General features: G+C 38.1%; 1 protein-coding gene across 1 annotated transcript in view; it reads right to left on the bottom strand.

Moving 5' to 3' along the window:
- CLEC2A (C-type lectin domain family 2 member A) overlaps positions 1-21,234 on the bottom strand; it is a 28,064-nt gene extending 6,830 nt beyond the window's left edge. The window contains 1 exon segment of the mRNA XM_057704135.1: positions 21,177-21,234. Coding sequence (XP_057560118.1) covers positions 21,177-21,234 — 58 coding nt within the window.
- Between the last annotated feature and the right edge of the window lie 1,565 nt (positions 21,235-22,799).

The following is a 22,799-nucleotide window of genomic DNA, read 5'->3' as shown; positions in this document are numbered from 1 at the left end:
CACACTGCAACTACCGAAGCCTAGAGTCTGTACTGTGCAACAAAGGAAGCCATCTCATTGAGAAGCCCATGCACCGGCAACGAAGAGTAGCCCCCGCTCACTGAAACTAGAGAAAGCCTGCGCACAGCAATGAAGACCCAATGCAGCCAACAAGTAAACTAATTAATTTAAAAAAAAAGCATCAGTGTCGTCAAAAGGGCTATGGTCAGACAAAAGGCTGTAACAGATATATGAATTAATAAAATCAAAGACAGGGAAGAAAAGAAAGTCATAAGGTTGTATGACAGAGGAATTGAAATGTAAGATACATTGTTTTCTTTATTCAGTAAGCAATAAAGGGAAGAAGTTTAATATGTTTGAGCAAGAGAATGTCAAGATAAAAGCAGTAATTTGTGGAGCAGAATGAATTAAAAAGGAGAGGGGATTTAGCACTCTTGAAATGTTAGGATATTAGGAACAAACAGTAATAATTCTATTAATGAATGAGATACCCATGTCTGACACATTATTAGCAGATGTAGAAACAATCTGGGAAGATTGTGTACACACATACATACATACATGTTTAATATTGGAAAAAAAGATTTAAAGAAAAAGGAAAAAATCAAAAAGGAAAAAAGATCATCAGAGAAATGCAAGTCAAAGCCACAATGAGGTATCACCTCACACCAGTCAGAATGGCCATCATCACAAAATCTGGAAACAACAAATGCTGGAGAGGGTGTGGAGAAAAGGGAACTCTCCTGCACTGTTGGTGGGAATGTAAGTTGGTACAGCCACTATGGAAAACAATTTGGAGGTTCCTTAAAAAACTACAAATAGAACTACCATATGATCCAGTAATCCCACTACTGGGCATATACCCAGAGAAAACCATAATCCCGAAAGAAACTTGTACCATAATGTTTATTGCAGCACTATTTACAATAGCCAGGACATGGAAGCAACCTAAATGCCCATCAACAGATGAATGGATAAAGAAGATGTGGCATATATATACAATGGAATATTACTCAGCTCTAAAAAGGGATGAGATGGAGCTATATGTAATGAGGTGGATAGAACTACAGGCTGTCATACAGAGTGAAGTAAGTCAGAAAGAGAAAGACAAATATTGTATGCTAACTCACATATACGGAATCTAAAAATGGTACTGATGAACTCAGTGACAAGAACAAGGAAGCAGATACAGAGAATGGACTGGAGAACTCGAGGTTTGGGAGGGGGCGGGGGGTGAAGGGGAAGCTGAGACAAAGCGAGAGAGTAGCACAGACATATATATACTACCAACTGTAAAATAGATAGTCAGTGGGAAATTGTTGTATAACAAAGGGAGTCCAACTCGAGGATGGAAGATGCCTTAGAGGACTGGGGCGGGGAGGGTGGGGGGGACTTGAGGGGGAGTGAGTCAAGGAAGGGAGGGAATACGGGGATATGTGTATAAAAACAGTTGTTTGAACTTGGTGTACCCCCAAAAAATTAATAAATAAAAAAAATAAAAAATAATTTAAAAAAGAAAAAGGAAAAAAGGACGAAAATACACTTTCTGTCTCTGTTTAGAGTTGTACAGCAGACCTCGTGAATGAAAACTAAGAAGTTTTTAGGTTTTGTAGGGGAGGCAAAACTTTAACTCTACCCACCTTGGGTTTTCAGCTGGGGCTTTTTAACAGAAAGATAGATTAATAAGAGAAAAGCAGTTTCCTAATGCCTGTAGTGCATACCACTTGGAAGAAACTTACACGAAGAGGAATTCAAAGCAATAGCTTAGAACTCCATCTAATATAGCATCTTCTACAAAGAACAACACATTTGTAGAGAAATGAGAGGGCAAACAAACAAACAAACAAAAAAAACAGTTTTAGTCTTCCAAGCGTGGCCAACTGTGGGAAGGCAAATTTTGGGGAGGAAACTAATAGAGTAAGTGAGAGGAGACTTTGTATTCTGTCTTCGGGCAGAATCAGGGGAAAGTAGAATGAGTCTTTCCTGCCATTTACCACTTTCTACGTGTCTTCAACTCAAAATATCTTTTATGTCAAAAAGGCATATTTTAAGGTAACAATCTGGTTTCCTTCAGTTTCATGATCACAATAAAAAAGGAAAAGCGTTCTAATGGAAGAGATATATCTGCAGTATTTTCAGACTATGATTATATAGAAAGAAATACTAACAGAATCAACTTTTATTTCCCTTATTTTTTGTATCACTGATTACAAAAGCTAGTGCTCCATTATGTTGAAGAGCACCAAGGAGTGAGAACCTTTTTTTTTTTTATTCTTGATCTTAAAAGAAATCTCTAAAATTTCATTACTGAGCACCATAAAAATGCTGTGTAAATTTAACATATAACAGAGAGATCTGTCAAGATGATGGAGCAGAAACATCCTGGGTATACCTCCTCTCCCAAAATCACAGCTATTTGCTGAACAACCATCAGTGAGAAAGACCAGAACCTACCAGAAAATGTCTTCTACAACTAAAGACATAAAGAAAGAACCATAGAGAGACGGGTAGGAAGGTTAAACTCTTAATATAGTCAAATCCCATACCCCCAGGTGAGCAGCCCACGAACTGGAGAATAATTATACCGCAGTGGTTCTCCCACAGGAGTGAGAGTTCTCAGCCCCATATTGGGCTTCTTCACCAGGAAGACAGGCACACTGACCATTTGGCTTTGAAGGCCAGGAGGGTTTAATTTCAGGAGTCCCACAAGTCTGGGGGAAATAGAGACTTCACTCTTAAAGAGCACACACAAAATCTCACATTCTTCAGGACCCAGGGCAAAAGCAGTAATTTGATAGGATCCTGGGCCAGACCTACCTGCTGGACTTGGAGAGTCTCCTGGAGAGGCTGCAGCTCACCTGGGGGACATGGACACTGGTGGCAGCCATTCTTGGGAGCTTCCTCTACCGGGGAACACTGGTGATGGAGGGAGTCATTATGGAATCCTCCCTCTAGCTCATTAGCACCAAGACCTGGCCCCACCCAACAGCCTGTAGAGGACAGTGCTGGGATGCCTCAGGCCAAACACCTAACTGGGTGCGGACACAGCCCCATCCGTCAGAAGAGAAGCCATAAAAGACCTTCTGAGCCCACAGCAGCCTCTGACCATGACTGGCCTTGCCCACCGGAGGGCCCAGGACCCTGTTATACTCACCAGGGGGCAGGCACCAGTCCCAGAATTTCTGGGCCCTGACCCTGCTTGCCTAGGACCCTGCTCTAGACCCTAAACCAGCCTCACCCAGTGGGGGGAGGGAGGGAGGCAGACATCAGAGGTGAGAAAACCAGAATCCCACAGCCCGTAGACCCTGCCTGCCCACAGCAGGCCAGATCCTTCCCTGGGACCAGCTGGGCCCCGACCCTGCCCATTAGCAGGCCAACACAAGCTTTGGGACACCCCAGACCGTGTACCCCACTGTAACAGGAACCAGCACCCCACCAGCAATCTGACACAGCTCTGGGATACCTGGGCCCTGCAACCACACTCTAGGGCCTGGCTCTGCCTGCCAGTAGTCCAGCACTAACCCCAGGACCTGGCTTCACCCACTAGCGGGCAGGCAACAATCTCAGAGTCTTCTGGACCCTGACACACAAAAAAGAAGCAGACTCACAGATAGAGAACAAACTAGTGGTTACCAGCGGGAAGAGGGAGCCTCTAACTAATGATGTGAATGTAGACATATCAATAAAGCTTTTGATCCTCAATTTCTTTGTACCTATTATTGTAATCTGTTTGTATCTATCATCTATCTATCATCTATCTATCTATCTATCTACCCATCTATCTATACATCTGTCTATCCACATGCATACCAAAAATGCATAGGTGTGCATACTTACGCTTTACTCTTCTTGTTTGAATTTATTTTCTATTAATTTGTTTAGAGAGAGTCTGTGAGTAGTCATTATATTAAATTATTACACCTAAAAATTATCTAACATCAGAATGACAGACTGAATAAAAAAACAAATTAAAAAACTTAAATTCTTCTGTATAGTTCTGAAGTTATGCTGTTCTCTTCATGCAGCTACTGTAGCTGGTAAAACACCTTCCAGAGAATGATTTTCATTCTCTTCAAGTTCACTTTCTTCAGTTCCTCCTCTTTGAAGTCTTCCAGAATTTTCTCTTTATCCTTGACATTCTGACATGTAGTATAAGTTATCAAATCTTGAAATCTTTTAAATTTTTCTTGCTCAGCATTGTGTATGCTTTTTCAAATGTTGGGCTTATTTTTCTTCAGTTATGATAATTTTTCTTCTGTCAGTTTTAAGGGTCCCTCCACCCCCTACTCTTCACTGTTTTTGGGACTCCTTTATAATTCACATCTCTTCACTGTTTTAATACAACAGTTTATCCCTTTGTTATTTTTCAGTAATATCAAGGAGATTTCCACAGTGGCACAAGGATACAAATTCTAGCCGAGATGAAAAATTATCCATTCTATTAATGATTCATCCTTGAAGAAGTTCCTTCGTGTCATGAGAAAATAGCAGTCCAGCACAGATTTTTGCCTCTGCTTTTTAAAAAATCTGGGGAGAAAACAGAAGGAGGAAAAAGGCACATAGATTAGAGAATATAACATGAGGAACTGCTAGAAACCCTTTTGGAGATCTAAGGCTTGTGTGTGTGTGTGTCTGTGTGTGTGTGTCTGTGTGTGTGTGTGCATGAATGTTAAGTGACCGGTAAGGCTCAGGGCCTGTGGTTTAGAGACACAGCAGAGTAAAGATACAGAAAAGAAGACACATTAAAAGACAGTTTTTGATTTCTGCTCTTGCTTTCTTCCATCTGGCCTTTGGGCGATTATTCCATGTTCTAGTGCTGAAGAAACCAGCCAGGCCTCTTGTGTGATTGTTACAGGTACTCAAAGGCCATGCTAGGGAGAAAGACTTATTTTATTGTGGCGAAATACAAAATAAAATTCAGCATTTTAACCACTTTTAAATGAATCATAAGTGGCATTACACATATTCACTAAAGAAAGATACTTCTAGCTAAAATTTCTCAAAATTGAGTTGGATGGACCTATAAGGCAGAAGTATTATCATTATTGAAGATATTCTGGTATAGGCTGCTAGAAATGTTGTAGTTAGGAATGCCATTAGGTGAGAACTTTTACCAAGTGACTACTGAAGTCTCTTTAACTTTTAAGATGAATGGATTTATTTACTAAGAGAATTATTGAGTAGCTGCCTTTGGAATTCATACCAGTGGTTTCAGTTGGTATCGGTAACACTTTTCAAACTTTTACTTTCTTCCCTTTACTATCTTTATCTTGAAGTTTCATAGGTTACCCATTCCAGTCATTTGGCACACAATTCATTCATTATGTCTAATATAAACCCCATGAATTATTGTGAATGGTGGTTGTGTGTGTGTGTGTGTGTGCACGCATCTCATTGTCACTTGTTAGTTTGCTTGTATTTCATGCACTAAACCTCAACAGCATTGTCAGGCTCAGTCAGTCCTTATACTTTAAAAGCTCTTTTCAGTCTCATTGCATATCCTTAAGCCATCCTCCAGACTTTCTCTACTTCTATTTCCATTTTCCATAATACCAAGGTGGTGTTGGGGAAACAGCAGAAGATGCTAAATGCCTAATGATTCTCCAAGTCAACCAGACTCCAGATCAGTCATTCAGAAATAGCTTCATTCACTGTAGCCAGACAATAGCTGTTTTCCTACCCATTCTTGGGCTGTATGAGGTAAATTAGGGAAAGCGATTTTGATTACAGGATGGGGCAAAACTGTAGCAAGCCATTTCTTTCTTTTCTGTAAAAGTACATTTAAAAGACATTTTTATTGGAGTCTAATATACATGCCAAAAAATTCAACCCCAAGTATCTGCATACACACAAGCTTATGCCCTCTCTTGCAGATATAAAACTCTACCCGTTCTCCCAACTCTTCCATTACTTTGCAGCAGTGCTTCCACCCCCACCCCGACCCCCACCCCCTCATTTACTTTAGTAGTGTTCCTCCTCTAGTAAAGAAGTCAGCATTTTTAGGCTGTCTTGAATTTTGATTTGGATGTCTCTTCCCTTTATTGTCACTTGCTCCATGCAACGTCCTTGTCCTGTGTATCCAGCTGTCATGCCTGCCATCACATCACTCCAGAATGATCATGGCAAAGGTGGTACTTCATCCAGATCAGTAGGAGGAAACCAAGATCCTTAGATACACCACTCATAGAAAACAATGAGCATGACTAACAGGAGTGGAATTGAAACAACTGACAATCAAAACAGGGTCTTGCAGTCCAAATAAACTGTCATTGCTGGTTTAAATCAGATACAAAGGTAGACAGATTTGTTAGTTTAGGAAAGAAAATAGGAAATAGACTCATCCATGAGCAAGGAGTATGCCAATTATTGAAGAAGAATAATGTAGCTGTAAAGAAGTTGGGGGACTTCCCTGGTGGCACAGTGGTTAAGAATCGGCCTACCAAGGCAGAGGACACAGGTTCAATCCCTGGTCTGGGAAGATCCCACAGGCCATGGAGCAACTCAGTCCGTGAGCCACAACTACTGAGCCTGAGTGCCACAACTACTGAAGCCTGCTCACCTAGAGCCTGTGCTCCACAACAAGAGAAGCCAATGCAATGAGAAGCCTGAGCACTGCAACGAAGAGTAGCCCCCACTCGCCACAATGAGAGAAAGCCCCTGAGCAGCAAAAAAGACCCAGTGTAGCAATAAATAAATAAATAAATAAATAAATAAATAAATAAATAAACCTTAAAAAAAATTAGTTTGGATATACGTATGAAATCAATGCTCACTGAGAATCTGGGATGTAGAAAATAGCCTGAACATCTTTGTTTCTGGACCATCCGGCACCCTACTCCCCAGGAGGCCGAATAGGGAGTTGATGTTACCCCAGAAATTAAAGTGGATCGAATACTCATAGTTTTGAAATGTGACCAAGTAATTAAAAGTATTCTGACAAGCTACCAGATCCTAGCAATACATAGGATTATTTTACTACCTCTGTCAGGTTTGAGGAAAAAAACTGACAGGAATTGCAATGAAAAATGTGAGGTGCTTTAACAGATGTGTAAGCAAGATTGGGAGAGAGCATGTGAGGGCAGGAAAGTCCCTAAAGGTCACTGCAGGCCTATATGCCCTTTCTGAGCCCAGTATACTTTTTTACCTCATCTCATTTAATAGCCTTCCAAACAGAATGGGGAAGGCATGTGTTTCTACAAAAGCAATGAAAGAATATCCAATGAAGAGAGTTCATGTAACTTTCCAGAAGTCCAAAAAATTAGCAAATTATAAATCCAAGGTTAGCATGTCTGATTCCAAAGTGGCTCGTTTCAAAATCCACAGGACATGGACCAACCACACTGAAAGTGACCAGGTCTCTAGCCTGATTGAGCAAAACTTAGAGGATGATTTCTTTCCCCTGTATATAAGCTTCTCAATTCTACAGAAATGAACAGAGTGCTGGCTCTACCCAGTGAGCAAGAGGTATGCAAAGATTTTGGGTTGTCACAATTGCATTTATTTAAATATATTCAAATCCAGAGAAAAATGCTAATTCTAACAATGAAAGTGCATCAGTGATCTAATTGATGGACGTAAGGATGTAGAACTTTATAAACATCATATAGCTTTATATACAAAATGATCTGCTAAATCAAAGAAAACGTTAGAAATCACACACCTCCATCACTCCTTTGCTCTTTTTACATATTGTGGGAAGACATTCGGGAACCTTTCTGAAACCTTGAAAATGTTGAAGTATGGGGGCCGAGCAATGGGATTCAGAATGTCCTGCTTGAGCAGTGGAGGAGCTGAGGGTGCGGGGCATGGAGACTAATATCACCCTGTTTGGTCCTGAGGGATGGCTGGTTAGCCAAAGACGGGTAAGATTCCTCAGAGGAGGAACAACCTAAGACAGGCACAGCCGCAGAGGGGCCAACAGGGGTGGTGCATAGAACCTTCCTTATATCACCGTGTTTGGCCCTGGAGGATGACTGGTTAGCCAGAGACGGGTAAGATTCCTCAAGGGAGGAACAACCTAAGACAGGCACAGTCGCAGAGGGGCCAACACGGGTGGGGCACAGACCCTTAATCCTTTTGAGAGAGGTCTCCTGCCCCCAGGGCTGTTTTGCTCTCCAGGCCCAGCTCAAATCCACACCTGCTCAACTCGGACCCAGGAAGTAAACAAAGATAATTGCCTCAGTCATGTGAGGCCTTTGATTGTTTATGAGTGTAACCTGAGAATGTTAGCCCACGAACTCAATAAAAGCAGCCTGGGATGAGTCAGCAGGGCTCTTGATCCGAGAGGTCTTGAGCCCCCCGGTCCCACTTTTCTCTTCAGTCTGTGTCTGTGTCTTCTTCAAGCTTGCGGCACCCGTCACTCGCCTCGAGTCGCCGAGCTGGTCTCGGCAACATATTTTTCAAATTTGTGGTTCTGCAGTTATATTTGTCCAAGTAGGAGGAGAGAACATAGAAAATTCTGTTAGCTTGAATTATAAATGTGAATATTTAAACACAGGATATGTGAGCCTCAATTTGTTCTCTGGCCTCAAGCTCAATACATGTCAGAGGAAGATACACATAATCAGATGCATTTGGGTACATCATATGCATGTTCACATATGGGTATCTATATTTTTTATTATACGAAAGTGAACATATAATGCACATTATTCTGCACCTTTTTTTAACAATGTATCTAAAAAGATTTTCATATAACTCATTTTTAAGAGCTGCAAGCTATTCTTTACGGATAAAACAAGTCTAACTTGCTCCTTTGGTAGATATTATGGTTGTTTCTCAATCTTTTAAGCACAAATCCATTCACATTTATCTTTGCACACATATTCAAGTATATCTGAGGACTAAATCATAAGTGGAGTCAAAGACTATATGCATGCAAATTTTGATGAGTCTGGCTAAATTGCTTTCCAAAGAGATTATACCTATCTATATCCCACTAAAAATGTGACATCATCTGATAACATTTAATAAAATCGTGTTTTTTCTACTTTAATTTTTGATTACTTTTCATGGGAATCCACGTTAGCATGTTGGACTGGATGGTATGGAGGCGGCACAAGTGTATGTTACAAGCTGATCCCACTTTGCTTTGAGTTCAGTGGCTTATAAAAAAACCCCGTAGGTGGACAACTTTTATTATAAGGGTGTTTTGGGGTGGGGGGTTTTCTTTTCCCAGGACAGTTCTTACTGATTTCAAAGGTAATGGTGACTAATAACCAGAAACATTTAACCAGGTGGTCTACTATTTACAAAGCACTTTTATTTGTATTAATATATTTACATCACAAAATTACATTTATGCAACAAATATTTGAAATGTACTGATAAGAAAATTAAGATTCAGGAAAATCAAGTGATTGGCCTAAGATCATTAGACAAACTAAATATAGACATTTGGGGGCTGAAATCCATATCTTCTGGTACCTCTTTCTCATTCTCTCTCTCTCTCTCTGCTTGCCTTCTGGTATAATTCACCTTTTCTTCACTATTTTAACCCCAGGAATGCTGTTTGAGATGGGCCTTTTCTTTCAACATGTAAATTTTACATTGAACAAATGCTATTTGAGTGATGCGATTATAATGCTAGTTTAATATTCTCTCCTATTCTCCATTTAAATGTTACCACAGACCCCCGGATGAAAAGTCCATCTCCATTACTTTTTTCTTACTCTTGAGCAATACCAGCATGCATACGGAGAGATGCAGGTTACAACATGCAAAGGACTAAGAACTGATATGGACCCAAACTCACACCTCCTCTATATGTAGCATTCACATGAAAGAAATTCTAAACATAAAAAGCATCATAAGTCACACTTTCCCAATAATTAATGTTTAAATACTTAAAAAATTATGTTTATCAAATGTAATTATATATAACGTTTACCAACTTTTAGTGTATAATTTGATGTTTTGATAAATGTATGCAACCCTGCAAACACCACCACAATGATTTAGAATATTTCCGTTTCCTTTCAAAGTCTCCGTGTTTCCTTTTATAGTCACTATCCTTGTTGACCCTGGCCTTTGCTAACCATTAATTTGCTTTATCTCAATATAATTTTGCCTTTCTTAGGATTTTACATAAATGGAATCATACAGTATGTAGTATTTGTATCTAGCTTATTTCACTTATAAAAATGCTTTTGAGAGTTACCCAAATTGTGTGTGGAAGTAGTTCATTCCTTTTTATTTCTGAGTAGTGTTTCCATTTTGTGTTTATTTTACAAATTATCTCCCGATCATCAGATGAGGGAGTTTTGCTTCCAGTGTTTGACTATTATGAATGAAGTTGCTATGTACATTTCATAATATTTCATAACAAGTATTTTTACGAGCATGCTTTATTTCTCTCAGATTGCCTTATCATATGGTAATATGTTTACTTGTTAAAAAACTGCCTGTTTTCTAAAACAAGTGTATGATTTTCCATTTCCAATAGCAATGTTTGACAGTTTTAGATGTTACATATACTCAATAACATTTGTTATTGTTAGTCTTTTTTCAGTTTTAACTATTTCAATACGGGTATATTGATCTCTCATATAGCTTTAGTTCACAGTCCTCTAATGAATAATCCTGTTGAGAATCTTTTTATGTACTTATTTGCCAAGGAAGACAAGTTTGTTCATTTTGTTCACTTTTTTCTTTTAATTAATTAATTAATTTTTATTTATTGGCTGTGTTGGGTCTTTTTTGCTGCACGCAGACTTTCTGTAGTTGTGGAGAGAGGGGGCTACTCTTTGTTGTGGTGCTCAGGCTTCTCACTGCGATGCCTTCTCTTGTTGCTGAGCACGGGCTTCAGTAGCTGTGGTGTGCAGGCTTCACTAGTTGTGGCTCGTGGGCTCTAGAGCACAGGCTCAGTAGTTGTGGCGCATGGGCTTAGTTGCCCTGCGGCATGTGGGATCTTCCCGGACCAGGGCTCGAACCCGTGTCCCCTGCATTGGCAGGTGGATTCTTAACCACTGTGCTACCGGGGAAGCCCTATTTTGTCCACTTTTAATCGACTTATTTGATCTATTACTGAGTTGTAAGAAGTCTTTATATATTTCGGGTATGAATCCCTCATCCTATGTATGTTTTGAAAGTGTTGTTTCCCAGGCTTCTTCTAGGAAGATTAAACAGATTTAAAAGACTAAAAAGAAAAAATTCTATGGTAACTCAGTAAAAGTAATGTGGAGGGAAAAAAAGATAGGCCAGGTTGGAATTGATTAGAAAAGTTGAGGACTAAGAGTGTTAGTTGCAATTTTAATAGGGTATCAGAGTAGGCATCACCAAGAAGGGGAGATTTGCAGAAACTTGGAGGAGAGCGAGATAGCCATGTAGGTATATAGGGAACATCATCTTGGCAGAACCGTTGAAGAGCCTAAAGCAGAAGTGTGCCTGGCTCATTTCAGAAAAAGGAAGCAATTTGTGTCCTGAGGAGAGAGAAGAGTGGAAAGTGAGGTCAGATAAATAACAATAAGCTAATTTCGATTTTTCCATTCTAAGGTCTTGGGCTAACATCCTAAGTAAAGCGGGAAGCTGGTGAATTACTTTAACCAGAATGGTGTTTTTATCTGACACATATTTTAAACGGGTGCTGTCAATTGGAAGGGAATGGGACATGCTCTCCCAGCCTCAAAAAGTATTCTTTTAAAAATTGTTCAAACCCCTGTCCATTATGATCCTGAAGCTCACTACCTACTCCTTCTTTGCCCTTCTCTCTCCTTCCTTATCTGTCAAATTCCCATCATTGAACATTCTGGTCCTTTTCAGGATAATTTTGATCTCAGGATGAACTGATGGCAATTCTATAATTAAAAGATGCAAGGTGGCCCTATTGAAATGTGAGTCACCACTCCAGAGATCCTTAGTGAAAATGCAGAAGTCCCATTTCACATCCTTCTTTTGCTGACAATTTGGTTATCTTTTGTATCATAGTAACCTGAAAAATTTAGGAATTTTTTTGTTCTTGCACAGCATGTAAATCATAATTTAACAAAGCATGTATTCAACCTGCTAACATGTTTTACACACGTTTAAATCCTAGCCCTTGTGCAGAAGAAAGGAAAGATGTTGATGAAATTTGCTTCTCGTGATGCTATACATGACTTCTACTTTTTTCTATATTATTTTCCATATTATTTGAATCTTTACAATGGGCATGAGACAGAACTGAGTTGAAAATGTAGTTCCATCATTTAATTTAATTTTAGGTAAATAATCTTAAGCTTTCACTTGTCCATTTAAGAAAAAATTGCTATAAAGTGTTCACCATTGAGGAGTTGGAAACGCTTCCATAGTTAATGATATAAACCAATACTCAAAGGAGGATTACTGACTGTGTCTGTAAATGTAAATATGAAGAAAATAAAGGCAGCTAAAATAAAATATTAACTATTTAACAGAGCACAAATTTTTAATGAAAACTTTGATGTTGATCCTCACTCTCTGTCCCTCAGATACCTGTTTAAATATTATCTGGAATCTAAATCCCAGAGCAATTCCATGCTTTCTTCAAGTCACCGGGGCTTCTTTCCACATGTCCTGCTCCATCTCTGCTCCTGCTCTGCTCACCATGACTCGTGTTGCAAAGCCTGACTCCTTCACTGGTTTCAGGAACCACAGCAACAACAAACCCATTGAATGTAGGTAACACTTCAGTTCAATAACTTGAATGAAGATCTAGGGAATCATGGTAAACTGTACTTGGCTTAGTATGAATTTATTTCCAGGGCATTTGATTTTTAATGGTGATGCAAAGTAAGAAAACCCTCATTAATCTCTGAATATTTATCCCATGGGCCTTCTTTCCAGGTTCGAAATGAGTGACACACCACTCAAATTTGAGTGGACACTCAATGCTCACCTCAGGCTTCATCTGTTTTGTCTCAGATAAGTAGAGGTATCTTTCCCTCCCTTCCCTTTACTCTCCAATCTGGTCCACCGAGACATGCTGATCCATCAGTTATGACCAAGACCACCACAACACGCATAGGCTTAGTGCACCAACTTATGTGGTGCAGCAACACTATGTAAAAGCTCGGTTTAGTTTCTTGGCTTCTCAAATAAGTATTTAAATGAGATAAAAGTCATTTAAAGTTTCATCAGTGAATTTAAAACACATGCTTGATGAAAAGGAAAATGTATCTATATGAATTTATAATGCATAAAAGATGTTTTTCTTTAATTACTTTATTTCCCAAATGGGAAGAACTCTTTATCTAAGGACAAAGCCCTTTATGACTGCATATATATCTTTTTGCATCATCACAATTGCAACTACTTATGCCCTTCTTAAACATGCAGGCACACTCTCCACTTCCTTCAATATTGAACCTGGAACAAAACAAAGAGATTTTTTCTTTATTGACTGAACTTCATGAAAAATAACGAAGCACAGACTAAAATATGTAGCGTAAACTCTGGTGACTATGTTTCAAAATGTGGAATGTAGAAGGACTAGAGGAAGTGAAATGAGCTTCTTCTCTCCTCTTATCAAAATTTACCTCCAACTTTTACCTGCGATGGTGGGAAGAAAGGGATATGAGGGTAGTAAACACTGTAAATCATTTTGTGAATGATGGGATTCTTCCCTTTGTACTTTAGCATAAAAATTAATAAATTTCTTTAGCCATTTAAAGATTATATAGAGGGAGAGTATAACTGACATTTCATTGACCGCCCTTCACATGTTAAAAAAATTGGACTCTCTTAAGGCTGACATATATGTTCATTTAGCCACTCTTCACAACCATTGTCATGGTGAAGTAGGTATTCTTTACTTGATAGATTATGAGACACATAAATAATCATATATAAAATATCTAGAAAAAAATTTCCAAATTCCTATTTTAGGTCATATGCAAAGAGAAGAATTTGAAAGTTCTAAATAGGAAAAGAAAAACAGAACAATGAATCAGGATGAATTGCCAGTATATACTTTCTGGTAATTAAAATGCTTTCAGCATTTTTTTGTGGAGGGGACTTTGTAGCACTGCTGTACACTTCCTAACTTCTAGGGTACCTTCAAATTTTTATCCTTCCTGTTTCCAAAATGTATGTGTGTTTCTGTGCCTATGCATCCCCTAGTGCCAACTGGGGACTCAATAATTGTTATGGGCTGAATTATGTACACCCCCCCCCCCAAATTCATATGTTGAAGATCTAAGCCCTTGTAGCTCAGAATGTAACCATATTAGGAGATGAAGTGTTTAAAGAGCTGGTTAAGTTAAAATGAGGTCTTTACAGTGGGTCCTAATCCAATATGACTGGTCTCCTTACAAGAAGAAGAAATTTGGGCACATACAGGTATGTCCACAGAGGGAAGACCATGTGAAGACACAGAAGGATAAGACGGCCATCTACAAGCCAAGGAGAGAGGCCTCAGAAGAAATCAACCCTGCCAAGCCTTGACCTGGACTTCTAGTCTCCAGATTATTGTTTAAGCCACCTAGTTCTACGGTACTTGTTACAGTAGCCTTAGCAAGCTATGACAGCAACCTTAACCAACTTACTTTTACTTCTCCCTCATTTTTCTTTGAGGTGGGACTATATATACGAGGGTGAATCAAAAATTATCTGCACTCTGGCTGTAGAATTTACAGAAGTTTTAAAATAACTGGAGTGCGGATAATTTTTGACTCACTCTCGTAATATGTAATCTCATGTAAAGTTGTCAATGTTTTCTCTCAAGAAAATTCCATAAGTGTTAAGTTTGGTAGTCAGAAAGTTTATGTCATACTTTTTCATACATTTTTCAGAGTTGAAAATGTAATTATTGGCTATATTATTGCGCTCAAATCATTGTGTGTGTATTTTCACCCCAAATTGGATATAAACACAATGACGACAGAAGTTTCTCTAAATCTAGAAACTCCTATTACTCTCTTTATCATGTCATATACCCTATATCATATCAAGCACAGAATGCCACAGAACTAGGACAGTATCTATCTATAGTAGGTGATCAATAAATTGTAGCTAGTGGCCCCCTCTATGGGGAACTCAGTATCTTTCCAATTCTTTTCTCCTCCCTGAAGCTGGGGAAGATCTTAAGTGTTTTAAGAACAAAAATGGAGTCTACAGGTACAATCAGTTCTTCAAGCTTAGAAACACAGAGAAGTTCTAGACTTAAATAAACGTCAACTAAAGCAAACATTTTGCCTTTCTCTCTTATTTCCTTTCATTTCAGGCCACCAGTGGGTGTGGTAAATGTAGGCTTGAGCATACTTTCTAAGACTCCTGTGCAAATAAGAATTCAAAGCAATAACAAACAAACAAACCAAAGACAAAGCCCCAAGTAGAATGAGGCAAGGCTCAAACTAGTTGGACTTTCATTTAGTCTAGAATAAAAGAAATGTGGTTCACATGTGGTATAGTCTCAACATACAGAAATAAATATTGGTATCTGACCCTCACTAAAGACCATATATTTATCTGAAGGTTCTCTTTGGCATTTAATTGTTGAGGGCCCTTTCGGGAGACCATGTGGAGGAAATTATGGAGGTAGCCAATTATAGATTCAGAATCCTTACCATCCTTAACACATTTAATAACATACATATTATTAAGGCTTACCAATTACTGAATGCTTCTCCATTTGTCCATATCCAGAGTTTGCTTGCATTGTGTTTCCTCAGTCCAATCCAATATAAAGAGGGTCCCAGATAGGGCATCAAAGATTCCTTTTATGAAATACAGAGTGGTAGAGTGGATCTCTCCTAGTTTTCTCATTCTCACTATCTCTAAGCTATGGTCCTTCTTTGAGCCCATTACTATCTTGCTAGAGTCATTGCAACAGCCTGATAACATACACTTTGCTTTTATATTTGTCATTCACTGGCACATCACATTTAAAAGAAAATGATTGTTTTAAAACTTAGGTCAGGTCATGTCACACTTTTTTGTTTTTTTTTCATTTTCTGTACTATCTCCTTAGTTTTACTTGGAGAAAAAAACCAAAGTCTTTACAAAAGCCTACAAGACCCAGATGATCCACACCCCTCACCCACTTCCTCATTTTAGGTACATTGACTGGCTGCCTCTCTTCTGTTCTTTAAATATTCCAGGCAAATACCTACCTTAATATCCATGCTCTAGCTGTTTCCTTTTCTGGGAAGTTTATCCCCCAGATATTCCCTTGACCAACTAACTCCCTTATCTACATTACATTTTTGCACAAGTGTTATCATATCACTGAGATGACTATCTTACTTGCAGTCTACCCACTCAAAACACACATAATACTCCTTAAATTAAAATTTTTTTGCATAAAATTTACTAACTTGTAATATACTACATAATTTATATATTTATTATGATTATTTTTTACTCCTGTTCCTTCCCTTGGGATGTAACCTCCATAAAGGCAAAGATCTTTGACTGTTTTGTTGACTCATCTATCACACCCTCGAAGTATACCTGTTATACAGTAGCTACTCAATAAATTAAAGGAAATGGACATTGCAAAGGAGATATCTAACCACTTCATTCTTGGAGTTGAATATGGCCAGAGATCCGTGGTGGGCTGTACACTTTGCCTGGCCATTTAGCCAAGTTTTTTCATGTTCAGATGGAAAGAAGCAATTATTATGGATTCGGTTCCAGCCTTGTGGACATACAGTTGCATCCTCAGAGCATGTTTTGTTGTCAAAGATATTTGGATTTCTAGCTAAAATTAACATAGTAACAGAGAAAAAGAATGAAGAGAGTGTAAGAAAATGGAAAAGTTTCACCTTCAGTGTAAAAGATTCTCATATATTTCAGACTGAGAAAATGTATGTTACTTCCATATTCAATTCAAATAATTTAACTTTAAACATCAATTCAGAAAAATTAAAGATCAAGAAGAGAGCACGAAACGAATCACCACTGAAGAATGCAGATCTATGCATAATTTAAGATAGTAATAATAAACAAACTTGCAGAAACTCAATCTCCTCTAGCCATTTTTCCTACCCTTTTTTTCATACTACTGATATTTTCTCTATTTATCCATTTTCTTCCCTATAATTTACTATAGTGACTGGGACACATCTCACTGTAAATAAAGTATTTCTCCCTATTGCTAACCTCAGAGAGCTGGCTCCCTAGCACTGACTTAACTGAGACTAGATTGTCTTTCAAGAATAGCATCTCTTGCTAAAATTGTTCCTTTATCCTTAAACACAAAACAATGGAGGGAAAAAATTTTGAAATATTACTAGCTTTATAGCATTCACTTTTTACTCTCCAACTAACTGCCACTAGATAGATGAAATTACTTGTTGAGGTGAATAACCTTGCGAGAAACAAGGTTTAACAAAAAGGACACCTCTTACCCACAGCTGAAAGAAATGACTGGTTCACATTCAAGACTACGAATGGCAAGACCCTCAAACTGGACAATAAACCATCAGTGTGGGACTATACATATGAGCCCTGGTAACAAAGCCAAGTGGAAAAATCAGGTCACCAATATTAATTTCGAAATGATTTTAAAATGTCAAGTTCAAATAAACAGCTTGTTCAAAAATCAAGCCTGTGGTTCAGAACTTGAGTCACCAGAAAGTCGTTTTCTCATTCACTCACTAATTTGTTCATCCATTCATTTAACAATTACCATCTGAGCTTCCATCATGTGCTAGACACTTTTGTAGCTCTAGACATACAACAGTGTATATAACATACAAAAAATTCCTTCTCCTTAATGGGATTTACATGTCTAGTAATCTATACTAGTTTGTCATAAAATAGATCAGAGTGAAGGTGATTGGGATTGTTGGTGGAAAGAGTTGCAATTTTAATGCACTAGTCAGGGTCCTGTTCAATGAGAAGCTGATATTTAAAAAGACTTGAAAGAGGTAGCTAGTAAGGCATATGCACATATAGGGGAAGATCTTCCCAAACAAAAAGAAGAGCTAAGAAAAAGGACAAAGGTGAATGTGCCTGCCTTATTCACAAAATAGTGAGGATGCTTGGAGGACTAGAGAAGAATGAGTGAAGGGGCAAGTAGTAAGAGATGAGATCACACAGGTAATTCAGTGACTGGGTCCAACAGAGCCTTATAGATCATTGGAAGGATTTTGGCATTACTCCAGCTGAATAAAATACCATTGTAGTATTTTGTACAGATCTGATTTGTCTTTAAAAAATTGTTAAAAATATACTCTAGAACTGTCCGGCGCAGTATGGTAGCCACTAGCTACACGTGGCTATTGTGTACTTAAAATATTGCCAGTCCAAATCCAGATGTCTTGTAAGTACAACATAAACATTGAACATCAAAAACTTACTACAAAAAATTAATGTAAAAATCTCAGTAATATTTACATTGTTACATGGTGAAATGATAATATATTGACTATATTGGGTTAAATAAAAATACAATTAAAACTGTTGTCATTTTTTTCTTTTTACTTTCAATGTGGCTTTTAAAATTTAAATGACATTGGTGACTCCATTATATTTTTACTGGACAGTGTTGCTCTAGGAGGTCAAGGGTGGAAGAGGGAAGAACGTTTAGGAGAGAGAAGATGTTGGCTGGGAACAGGGGAGTAGAAATCTGAAAAGTACTCAGATTCTGGTAATATTTTGAAAGACCAGGCAGCATTTGCTAATTATATTTGGGGTTTGAGAATGGGAAAAGAGTCAAAACATGACTATATGGTTTTTGGCTTGAAAGCTGGAAAGATAAAGTTACTACTTCCTGAGATAAAGAAGACCACGGATAGAAGAGGTTATAGGAGAGATTAAAATTTCAGCTTGGACAATGTCAGGTTTGAGATATTTGTTGGAGTCTAGTAGGTGGATTTAAAAATTTGGAATTCAGAGAGAAGACCCAGACTGGAGATGTGCACCTGGAAATCATCAGTATTGATGTAAAAGTTTTAAGTCTGGTTCAGGTCACCAAGGGTACAAAAGTAGATGAAGAGGGGACGTGCTCAAGGATTGACCCCTGGGGTGAAGGTTAGAGGTCAGGGAGAAAAAAGGAAACAAACAAAAGAAAACTGCAAGAAACAACAAATTAGGTAGGAAGCGAAGAGTGAGAGAATAGTGCTTTGGAAGCCAAATGAACAAATCATTTCCAAGAAGAGAGAGTGCTAAATGCTGCACAGATCAAGATGAAGATTAAAAATGGAAATGGAAGTTATTAATGAACTTGGAAGATAAATTTGGTGGGAAAAGAGGAAGTGGAAGCCTGACCAGTGTAGACTTAACAGAAAATGAGAAGACAGACACTAGAAAAAACTAGCAAATAAAATTTTTCAAGGAAGTTACTATACAGAAGAGAAAACAAATAAATTGGTAGCTCAAGGAGCAGTAAAGTTTAGTGAGGTTTTTTTAGCGTAGGAGAGATACCACTATATTATATTGCTGATGAGGATGTTTCAGTTGAATATGAAAAGGCTGATGATGTAGAGGAGAGAGGAAAATTACTAGAGTAATATTGATCAGGTAAGAGGCTATAGGATCTAGTGTAGAACATGAATACTCCATCTATATAGTACCAAGAATCTGGATAGAGTATATGGGTAGAGATAGAGTAATAAGTGTGGTGATAACGAGTTATTTGGAGTTTTCTACTAATTATTATAATTTCCAAAGTAAAATTGGAAGCAAAGATACAGACTTGAGAGTGAAGATATGGAAAGACTCATTAAAAGTTTGAAGAGAGAAGAGAAAATACAAAATAATCGTATATGGAAGTGAGAGAGTTAATGTGCTAGGGAGATGAAGTATAACTGCTAGGCTCCCCATTTCTTTTTAACTGTCCTAATTACACCTGGTATGATTCTCTGACACTCATGTTCTTTTTCTCCTCTAAGGCACTCTCTGATAAATGCCTTAGGATTCACTACAAATACTTCTCCCTTCATAAAGCCTCACTTGACTACTAGAGGCAGACTTATAATCTCCTTCTCTTCTGCTGCGAAACTGAACGTACTTTAGCAGTTATTTTATCATGTTACTATTTGTTTACATGCTTTTTCCTTCAGCTAAAGATGACTTCCTTCCAGGCTAGACAATCCACCACTTTCTTTCATTTTGATATCATCCTATGCCTAAAGTGCAACAGATATTTATTAAAATGATGATCATTCTAGAAGGCAAAGCAGGGTGACTAATTTTGAAGAACAACTAGATGCTCCAGTTGGGAGAATACTTTCTGAGTTCAGTGAAGGGGAAGGAAAAGCTAGTCACTTCTTTGACTGAATCAATAATAATACTGATACAGTCAACATATTTTTAGCAGAAGTTGTTCACTCACATTTTCGAGGAAATCCTAACACTGCCCAAAGAAGAAAGGCGATGCCTCCACATATCATACTTGATATGATTAGCATTTTCTTTGTTACTATACCTGTGGAAAATATGTCATTTTTTATCCTCTAGAGAAAAAGAAACAACAAGCAAATAAACAAAAGGCCCAAGGAATGTTTTTTTTGTTTGTTTTTTTTTCCCCCTCTATCTTCTCTATGTGCTACTGTTCACAACCCAGTAATTAACATGTTAGGAAAATGAGGAAGGGCACAAAGATCTCATTTTCAGCAGGAGCAGTCTCAAAAGTGCTTTGGCTCCACTTTTTGGTGCTATTTCTGAGAATTATGTTACTCAATCTTCTGTCCTGTTTCCAGATAGAAAACCAAGTTTCCTCCTAGGATTTTTAATGGAAAGCTGCCTTACAGATGAACTTATTCACAAAGCAGAAACAGAGTCACAGATGTAGAGAACAAACTTACCGTTACCAAGGGGAGAAGGGGGGTGGGGTAGGACAAATTGAGAGATTGGGACTGACATATATACACTACTATGTATAAAATAGATAACTGAGAACCTACTGTATAGCACAGGGAAGTTTACTCTAGGCCCTGTGGTGACCTAAATGGGAAGGAAATCTAGAAAAGAGTGTATATATGTTTACATATAAGTGATTCACTTTGCTGTACTGCAGAAACTAACACAACATTGTAAAGCAAATATACTCTAAAAAAAACAAAAAAAAAAACAGAAAACATGAGATGTGGGGATATCTGGTGGAGACAGGTGGATCCAACATTTCTCTTCAGCCTTTGTTTTATAATGAAGATTGTTTTTACTTAAGGGCCAGATTATGTATAATGTGAACCAAAATGCAGAAGATGCAAGGTGGAATCAGAAAAGGATGCCCGGTTCCTGTATCCAAGGGCAACCTCTGTCTTCCCCCTTACCTGGTCTTTTGGCCCTTTGCTTCACAGCCGCTCTATTCCCAATCCTTTCACCCTCCATCTCCGAAGCGCATGGAGAATGCTCTTTCACCATCACAGCTGCTGCAATAATCCTGCGGATGAACTGCTAATTATATTTGATGCACACTGCAAGAGAGCAAGATACAAGTTTTCTCAAGGGGCCGGACAAAAGCAAGACTGAACTGGAAATACTGCAGCAATCTAGCATCCTCCTCTGAGTCCCACGAGTATTTTGGCCAGACACCTCCACTGGGCAGTGCACATCATTTGTCCTTTTCTCTTACGTTGTTATGAACCTGGGTAGTAACGGCTGTAGCAATTACCAACCGATACCCTCGCCACAGAGGCAGCGGCTCAGCAGCCTGGGATTGGCTGAAAAACAGTGACGACTCTGAGAATTCGATATCTGATTGGCTCCTTACCTCTAGCCAGCTAACTACTCAAAGCAGAACTGGTAGAGGCCCATACCCTCCAATTTTGGCGTCTTTATATGGAATCCCTAAAATCTCAAATCTGTGACAATTTTACAATAAATGGGATGTTGGCCTGTAAACAAGGTATACTCTCCAGCGTCACAAAGTGGTTCTGCCCAGCCCCGTGTTGCCCAACTTTTTTCTTTTCTTTTTTTTTTTTTAAGTGTTTGTTTTTTGTTTTTGTTCGTTTGTTTGTTTTTTGTTTTTTCTTTCTGTTTTTTAAACTTCTGAGTTTTAAGTTTTACCTGTGGACAGTTCTGGAAATTTGGGGAAATAAAGCCTTTGTTTTTACATGTTTCCATAGTATTGGAATGAAAGTTTGTTTCATATACAGGCAGTCCTTCCTTTGCACAGTAGAACAGGATGAAAAAAATGACCCTCTCCCCCAAGCTGAAACCATGCCATGTTCTTTTAAAAATCGAAGGGGAACATTATGATTGTTCCTTACTTTAAACATCGTTGTTGAAACGTTGAAATCTCTCTTGCTCTCCCTCAAAAACGTACAGGGAATTAAAAATAAATGAATAAAATACATTTTTTAGAACACTGTAATTTAAAACATTAAAAACACAAGAATTAAAGTGCTTCATTTTATTTTCTTTTAAAAATTAAAATTAAAAACAGTCTATCAGAAGTACTTTGTCCAAGAATACTTGGACAAAGTACTTGCCTTCTTGTTGTATAATTTACAATATGGAGCAAACATCTTTTCTATGCTATCTCAAACTCTCAGACTTCTAACTTTGAATAAGCTTTCAACATTTGATTGGTATTTGGAATGTTATGAAATATCTCTGACAATTTCTTTAATGTAAATATTTTGGGGGGATGTAATGCTTCTGGGACACCTCCAGCCTTATTTTTGTTGATGTTTGCCTTCACTAAATTCCTCTGGCTGCATATCTAGAATCTCCCCAAAAGTGAAAGTATCGACATTCCCCACTAACAGCTCACTCTTTTATTAAGTCCATTTACCTTCTATTTGATTTTCACTTTTAGCATTATCATTTTGATTCTCTTTGCTGTCCTGTTTTTTTTAAGCTCTTTATTGGAATATATTTGCTTTACACTCTCATACCAGTTTTTGAGGTACACCAAAGTGAATCAGCTGTATTTATACATATTTCCCCAT

Source organism: Hippopotamus amphibius, chromosome 12 (assembly GCF_030028045.1).
Source record: "Hippopotamus amphibius kiboko isolate mHipAmp2 chromosome 12, mHipAmp2.hap2, whole genome shotgun sequence".
Taxonomy (NCBI): domain Eukaryota; kingdom Metazoa; phylum Chordata; class Mammalia; order Artiodactyla; family Hippopotamidae; genus Hippopotamus; species Hippopotamus amphibius.
The sequence above is the reverse complement of the archived record's forward strand: the minus strand, read 5'-3'. Positions and strand labels throughout refer to the sequence as shown.